The 8851-nt window shown below is 36.9% G+C and overlaps 2 protein-coding genes across 2 annotated transcripts in view; both read right to left on the reverse strand.

Moving 5' to 3' along the window:
* Positions 1-3405, reverse strand: part of LOC107757078 (uncharacterized) — a 10573-nt gene extending 7168 nt beyond the window's left edge. The window contains exon 1 of the mRNA XM_016574458.1: positions 3342-3405. The gene's annotated coding sequence lies outside the window, so the exon portion shown is untranslated. The remainder of the gene's footprint in view (positions 1-3341) is intronic.
* Positions 3406-7611: 4206 nt separating this feature from the next.
* Positions 7612-8851, reverse strand: part of rad21l1 (RAD21 cohesin complex component like 1) — a 31247-nt gene continuing 30007 nt past the window's right edge. The window contains exon 15 of the mRNA XM_016574461.1: positions 7612-8336. Within this exon, the coding sequence (XP_016429947.1) occupies positions 8148-8336 (189 nt within the window). The 3' untranslated portion in view covers positions 7612-8147. The remainder of the gene's footprint in view (positions 8337-8851) is intronic.

The raw sequence follows: 8851 nt of genomic DNA on the forward strand, positions 1-8851 counted from the left end.
CCAATCACAACGCACTGGGACAGCTAACCAATCACAGCACATTTCGTTTTTCAGAAGGCGGGCCTTCATCAAACCGGGAACTAATCGAGCCGTTTGTGCCAGACTGGGGAGAGAGGACTTGTAATAATGTAAATTATGTAAAAAATAATGTGTTTTTCGAACCACCAAGCATGAGAGCCTGTTCTAGTACACCCCCAAAACAAATTCAAGACATTGTAATAGAGCATAATAGGACCCCTTTAAGCCCCTAACCCTAACCCTAAACAGAAAACCTAACAGGTTTAGAAGCCTCGCCCCTAGAATTTACGACATGGAGAAACGAAACCCGGCCAAAAAGAGGAAGTGATCTCATTAAAGATAAATTGATCTTACTCCAAAAAACACCCGTTAACCTTGTAATTGCAAACAATAAGGCTACATTAACTTATGTAATTTATGTGTATATTAAAATACTGGTAAATATAAACAGCCAATTTAGTTCCCCTCACTCTACAACAAATATTTAAAATTCAACAGTATTCAGAACAAGAATGAAAATAAGTAGTTATAAAATTATATTTTAAATGATAAAATAAAACACAAATTAGGCTATAGTAGCATTCATTATAATCAGCATATGTCAAGCAAAACTGAAACGGCATTTGGCTCACGAGCCTGTCTCATACCACAAGAATCCAAATGTTTCCATTTTTGCCATATTTGTAACATTTTTGTGTGATCCTATTTATTTTATTCCTTTTATAGACTTAATTTCTGTTTTTCTCCTTTCACAGAAGCGCTGCAGGTGCATGATGCCACGATTGAATCCTCACGGTCTTGTTTACGCTGATATTCACGCATATAAAGCTAAAGCCCTGCATATAAAAAAAAAAAAAGACATTCTAATCTTACTGGTTAACGATCGACTAATGAGCTTCGTTTGACGGTCAGGAAAATAAAAATGAACAAAATGCTGTCATTCTAGAATTCTCCACCGTATTTACTATGCTGTGCGCAAGGTCAGGTAAGTAAAAAACTTGCGTACACGAGCTGAGACCAGACGTAAGATTTGATCGTAGCCACCGCTCACGTCCATATTGATAAATTCCAAGTTTTGCGTTGAAACGACCGTACGCCCAATTTTCTGTCGTACGTTCGTTTCGTAAATGAGGCCCAGATCCGTTGCGCTGTGCAAGTGGACTCCGATACGGACCCGTTTTGCGGATCCGCTCCGGAGTCATTTTGCTATCTGGGAAGTAAGAGTCGACTCTGAATCATTGAAACGAGTCATTTTTAAACCGAATCCCAAGCCGGTTCATGTCGACGTGAACATAAAACATTAGCATATTGCCCGCCCACTTGTTGGTCTTTTTGCGTTGGTCTGAATGAAAATGCAAATTCATTATTTGCCACTAGGTGCGGCTTTTGGAGCGGTAAAAATAGCGGTTCCCCCGGTAACAATGTACACAAAGCAGCACTGCGCTCACAAACGCTGCTTTATCAGGCGTTACAGGTGAGATTAAATTAAACTGAGACCAATCGGACCAATCACCGCAGATTAGCGTCACGCAAAGGAGGGGTTTGGAAAAATGAAACTGTTTTTTGACCTTGCATGCATGTCAACCTGTTGTTGGGACTCCCAAAACCAAAATATGAACCTTTCATTTCCCATAATAGGGGCACTTTAAGCATCATTACTCCAGTCTTCAGTGCCACATGGTCCTTTAGAAATCATATGCTGATTTACTGCTCAAGAAACCTTTATCATTATACAGTATTTGTTGAATACAGTTCATGTTTTGCAGAAACTTTTTTTTTTCTCAAGATTCTTGGATGAAGAGAAAGTTTAAAAGAAAAGCATTTATTTCAAACAGAAATCTTTTGTAACATTTTATGTCTTTACTGCTACTTTTGATCAAACTCAAACTTTTAATTGTAAAATTGTAGTGTATATTTTTCTAAGACACTATAAAAATGAAGCCAGACTACTGATGAATGACGTTTTCTTGTAGGTTTTATTTCATTATCATATCAGGACTGTTAACTTTGTTCCTCCCATTAAAAATACTGCAATTCATAAACTAAAAATATGTGCACCATAGAAGAGGTATATTCAGGTCAATGTATATGAATATGCATTGTTTAGGTATTTTTCATTGCCCCAAAAGAAGAATGTTCACACTGTTATTTTCCAAACAATGTAAGTAAACGGGACAGGGGCAGCAAAGCATATAAAAGACAATAAATGAATAAAGGAATAAATAAATAAAAGTATCTTAAAAGTGGTCCATATGATTTGTGTGCTACATTCCAAGTCATGTGACATTCTGAAGTCATATGATAGCTTTGTGTGAAGAACAGACTAAAACCGAGCAAAGCCATGACTTCAGAAGAGAGTTGGAGCATAGTGCATAGATCACTTTTATGGTGCTTTTCATCACTTTTGAAACTTGACCACATTAGTCCCCATTCACTCTCATTGTATGGAAAAGAGCAGCGTAAAGATTCCGGTAAAATCCTTTTGTGTTCTCCGGAAAAAAGTGACAAGGGTTTATAATAACACAAGGGTGAGTGAGTATAATTTGCTAGTTGGCCATTTGATAGCCACAAACACAAGCGTGTTTATTTGGAGACTCTGTAACCTTGCATCCCATTAAAATACCAAATCAAAAAAGACACATGCCAGACAATATTAGAATATCAGATGCTGAACAGAGTCCAACAGAGAGCATTTCATTCTGGATGCCACATGACGCACAAGAAAATAAAGGCTTATGTAAACCAAGCATTCAGAACAATAAACAAAATGAACTAGACAAAGACACACACACACACACACACACACACATGCATGTCTGGTTTGCTATCCTTGTGGGGACTCTCCATAGGCGTAATGGTTTTTATCTGGGACATATCCCTGGTTAATTTCTGTCTTACAGGGTTGTACTGCAGTATAGCACAAGACTACATTTTTGTTTAGAAAAATCAGAGATTTTTATAGATGCATAACTGCCATGGTTACACGACCCATGATGGGAGCTGGCCATGCCGTCACCACCCTCCATATGTTGCAGGTAAATCGTCCCTGTGCAGTAAAGGGCGCAAGCTGCCTTATGTAACAGTATCTGAGACTGAAGCGCGGCGCGGCAACAGTGCGTCGGTGACTTTGTTCAGCGTAAAACTAAATGACATAATACGCCTAGTCTATAGAAAGTGTAGGATGCTGAGAGACGCAGTTACACATGATGCACAAATCGTTATGATTGAGGATGAACATTAAGCACCTGTCATAGTTCCTGAAACAGCTGTGAGTCGAGAGAATTCATGACAGAGAAGAGTGAACCGGGATGAACGTCACTTACATCCTCTGCTCTTCCCAGTAGTATCCCAGTGAAGTTTGTTCATGGATGTTGGCGGTGCCCTGCGCTCGGGCCAGTGATGCGTGCGGCGTCATTGCGCTGATGGACGGATGCTGCTGCTGATGAGAGCAGAACCGACGCATTTGCGTGACACTGCGACGGCGTTTCTTAAAGGGACAGAGACCAAATGTTCAAAATAGTATTTTTTTTTAAAATTGCAAATTGTACACAACAATACAGGGAACACCCAGCAACATAAGGCATATCCACTATAAATAATACAAATAATCAACATAAATAATAATTATTATACTCACACCACTAACAGCAACAGTGAGGGGGGAAAAGAAGAAGAAGAAAAACAACAACAACAACACAAGGAGCAGGAATCAATAGAAGTACAAAAAATACATCAAATAAAAATACATTAAAATAATAAATATTTTGAGATAGAGACCTGCGCTCGGGCCAGTGATGCGTGCGGCGTCATTGCGCTGATGGACGGATGCTGCTGCTGATGAGAGCAGAACCGACGCATTTGCGTGACGCTGCGACGGCGTTTCTTAAAGGGACAGAGACCAAATGTTCAAAATAGTATTTTTTTTTAAAAATTGCAAATTGTACACAACAATACAGGGAACACCCAGCAACATAAGGCATATCCACTATAAATAATACAAATAATCAACATAAATAATAATTATTATACTCACACCACTAACAGCAACAGTGAGGGGGGAAAAGAAGAAGAAGAAAAACAACAACAACAACACAAGGAGAAGGAATCAATAGAAGTACAAAAAATACATCAAATAAAAATACATTAAAATAATAAATATTTTGAGATAGAGAGGCAAACAGTTTCAGACTCTCTATTTAGTTTCAAAATAGTAATTGTTGGCATCAGACGTCAAGGGGTTTTTGTACTGTTGACAACTTATGAACACAGGTTACTGAATTGTCTTTTTAGTGCTCTGAGCTTTTAAACCGTTGGGTCACCTCAGTGGCGACTGCTTTGAGACAGCTTCCTCTAAAATGCAATCAGACTTTTCATGATTATATTTGACCCATTGCCGTTCATTAATGGGAGTCTGTGGCAATTGCTTGAACCACTGATTTTACTGGAGCAAGTAGGCTATCAATGTTCATTGAACAAGAGGCCACTGAACACTTTGAGATGTCAGAATACCCAAAAGAAAACAATGTATGCAATATGTGTTTAAAAGAAAATCTTAAAATGCAGTTTTCTGTAAGGGGATGGTTTAGGTGTAGGGTTGATAGAAAATACAGTTTGTACAGTATAAAAACCATTACGCCTATGAAGAGTCCCTTTAAACCACCAATACATGTGTGTGTGTGTGTGTTTCAAGTTTTCTCAACTTCACTTAGTAAAGATTACATATTTCTAAATGACCTATTTTGAGAATTACAGTGGCATGCCGAAGTTTGGGAACCCCTTGCAGAATCTGTGAAAATGTGAATAATTTTAACAAAATAAGAGAGATCATACAAAATGCATGTTATTTTTTATTTAGTACTGTCCTGAGTATATTTTACATAAAATATGTTTACATATAGTCCACAAGACACATTTAAAAAAAAAAATTAAAATAACCCCCTTCAAAAGTTTGGGAACCCTTGGTTCTTAATACTGTGTGTGGTTACCTGGATGATCTACAACTGTTTTTTGTTTTGTGATGGTTGTTCATGAGTCCCTTGTTTGTTCTGTTAAACAGTTAAACTGAGCACCGTTCCTCAGAAAAATCCTTTGTGTCCTGCAGGTTCTTCAGTTTTCCAGCATCTTTTACATATTTGAACCCTTTCCAGCAGTGACATTATAGGCATGCTTTTAAGCAACTAGTTAATGAGAATTGGTCCCTAAACTAAAGTGTTACAGGGTGGACATATGTTTTACACTATTAAATAAGTTGGTAACCAACTTATTTCATAGCATAAAACATAACGTGTCCACCCTGTTGCGTCAGTTTATACTGGACATGAAAATATAAAAAAATCAACCCATATATAGTATGATGCAGGAGAACGGAGTTAAGACTCAAGGAGAAAAAAACACCATTTTATTCAAAGGCCAAAGTGAGACGGGGAAAAAAAATGCAATTTGGTGCATTTGCTTATATTTATATGGCCAAAAAGTAAGATTAAATTCTGATAGCTTCATATTGTAAATCATTATTCATAACAGTGTAACAGACTACTTAAAATACACATAGTCAGGTCCGGAAGTATTCGGACACTTACAGAGTTTGTGCTTTTGCCTTTATACACCACTACAATGGATTTGAAATAAAACAATCAAGATGTGATTGAAGTAGCTTTATTTTAAGAGGTTACACAACAATATGACATTTACCATTTAGGAGTTACAGCCATCTTAAGCAAAGTACCAACATTTTCAGGGGCTCAATAGTATTTGGACAAAGTGACATAATTATAAATATAAGCACAGTTTTAATACTTGGGTGAAAATCCTTTGCAGTCAATGACTGCCTGTAGTCTGGAGCCCATGGACATCACCAAATTCTGAGTCTACACTGCAGCCACCTTGAGTTGCTGCTTGTTTGTGGGTCTTTCTGCCTTCACTCGTGTCTTCAGTAACTGAAAAGCATGCTCTATTGGATTGAGATCAGGTGACTGTCTTGGCCACTGAAGAATATTCAATTTCTTTGCCTTCAAAAAGTCTTGAGTTGCTTTCGCAGTATGTTTAGGGGTATTATCCATCTGCACTGTGAAGCTGCGTCCTATCAGTTTTGTAGCATTTGGTTGAATGCGAGCAGAGTGTATAGCCTTAAAGACCTCAGAATTCACCCTGCTACTTCTGTCAGCAGTTACATCATCCATAAACACCAGTGAGCCTGTTCCATTGCTATACGTACATGCCCATGCCATAACACTGTCACCATGTTTGACACTTGATGTGGTGTGCTTTGGATCGTGAGCTGTTCCTGTCTTTCGCCATACTTTTCTCTTCCCATCAGTTTGGTACAAGTTCATCTTGGTTTCATCAGTACAAAGAATCTTATTCCAGAACATGGGAGGCTTTTGTAGATGTTTTCTGGCAAAGTCTAATCTCGCTTTCCTGTTCTTGAATGTTACCAGTGGTTTGCATCTTGTTGTAAACCCTCTGTATTTACATTCATGGAGGCGTCTCTTGATTGTAGATTTTGACAATGATGTGCCCACCTCCTCCAGAGTATTTGTGATTTCTGTTGATGTTATGAAGGGGTTTTTCTTCACCAAGGAAAGGATTCTGCGATCATCCACTTTAGTTGTCTTCCGTGGTCTTCCAGGCCTTTTGATGTTGTTGAGCTCACCAGTACTTGCTTTCTTCTTAAGAATGTAGCCAACCGTTGATCTGTTATCTCACTTACAGATTTATGTTGTTTTTTTTTCAACTTAATGATGGCCTCCTTCACGTTCATTGAGATCTTCTTGAACTTTATATTGGTAGCACCATCAAACAACTTCCAAATGCCAATTTGATACCTCATATCAACTCCAGATCTTTTATCTGCTTAATTTGTCTTGAAGTAACGAGAGAATGGACAGCACCTGGTCAATTAACCTCTTCTTAGTCAACTGTCCAAATAGTATTGAGCCTCTGAAAATATAAGATGGCTGTAACACCTAAATGGTAAATGCCATATTTTTGTGGAACCTCTTAAAATAAAGCTAAAAGTCTACACTTCAGTCACATCTTGTTTTATTTCAAATCCATTGTAGTGGTGTATAAAGGCAAAAGCACAAACACTCAGTCAGTGTCCGAATTCTTCCAGACCTGACTGTAAATATCAGCTGTCATTCTATATCTCCCAATAATATGTCTAAGCAAATCATATTTAAACATTTAGTTTTATGATCAAAGCTCTGTATTTTTCATTGTGCGAGCAAAACGTATTATGCAGTTTAATGATGATTGAGAGATGAATAAATAAACATTCCTTAGCTTGATTGATCATGTTAGATATTCATATTTTAACAAGACCATGAAAAAAAAAAATGTATGGACAATCAAGTCAATCTAAACTGCTTCAGTCCAGTAAATGTTCATCTTGATATACTACTAACAATATGAAAGTTATTCTTATGCTAATTTTGTCAGAGCTCAATATAGCACCAGTCCCTATTCACACATTTACAAGAGCACCCAGGACATCCCGCTACACTTTTCCTTTAGAGTTTGTGAAAGTATGTTTGGAACAAAATAAATGATTATTTTTTTTAAGTTTTATTTGATTTGTACATTTAATGGTCTCAAGAATTGGGTAAAAAGATCATACAGATCATAATAATCAACACAGAGCAGAACTGTTTTTGGAACATAACAATTATTACATTAAACTGTAGGACAAAAAGACATTCCAATTCAGGCTCGAGTTTCAATCCATGCCAACCTACTTTTCAAGTAATGAACAAGGATTTAAGTCAATTTAGTTCATGAAATTGGTTAAACTGAAACAATCATATTAATGATCGTTTTATATGTAGACCATCCACTGTGTTGTGAGCTGCTCTACGGTACTTTTCACCTACAGCCCAGCTCATACAGATCTGAGTACTACATATATATTAGTTTTTTTTTTAGAAACAGTATAACACTATACAGACACATTTCATAGCTGAGACACATTTTTAGCAGGTCTCCATAGGAATTTATAACACATTGTCTAAATTTTTACAGAAATCCATAAAGTTTGCTCCCAACCAAGAACATGTATGAAACAGCAAAGCCCTTTAATGAGCTCTAACATCTCTAAAGGTTTTCCCTCCAGTGCTTCATGGCTACCTGTTCTAGAGGGAAGAAAAGAGAGGCCCAGGTGTGGCGATGATGTCACTGTATGGGGCACTCTGGTGCAGATTGAGGATTTGTTGTTTCCTCAAGACCAGCAGGCAGAAAAATATGGCTGCCACGTATGAACGACTGCTGCTCTCACATAAAGCGTGAAGACTGTACACGACATTGGGGGAAGAGTCTTGTTTCTGAAAAGAAACAAGAAGTTAGTGCAAGTTAAATCCTAAAAATAAAAAAATTAAAATAAAATAAATAAAAAACACCAAAAGGTGTCCATAAAACAGTTAGCCAAACATCAAGTTTCTTGACTCTTTTTATACTGAAATTTAAACATTGTTATTTAAAACACTTTGTGATATCCAAGTTTAAAAATTGAGAAATAATGGTTGAATAAAAAAAAAACTAACACTAGCTTTTCTAATCTTTTTGTATTCTATCTACTTGTTTTCATTTTATTTATAATACAATTAACAAAAGCAAAAAAAGGCGACACTAGCTTACTCTATTCTTTTTCTATTCTATGTTTTCTTTTTATTTATTATATTATTTTAAAAAACCTTGCTACGTGTACTGCGTTATGCTAACTGAGACTTGTTATAGCACTTGCATATCATTGCTCTTTTATTGATTTTGATTGCTTCTATTGTCCTCATTTGTAAGTCGCTTTGGATTAAAGCGTCTGCTAAATGACTAAATGTAAATG

This window comes from Sinocyclocheilus rhinocerous, unplaced genomic scaffold (genome assembly GCF_001515625.1).
Source record: "Sinocyclocheilus rhinocerous isolate Xijiao unplaced genomic scaffold, SAMN03320098_v1.1 scaffold2007, whole genome shotgun sequence".
Taxonomy (NCBI): domain Eukaryota; kingdom Metazoa; phylum Chordata; class Actinopteri; order Cypriniformes; family Cyprinidae; genus Sinocyclocheilus; species Sinocyclocheilus rhinocerous.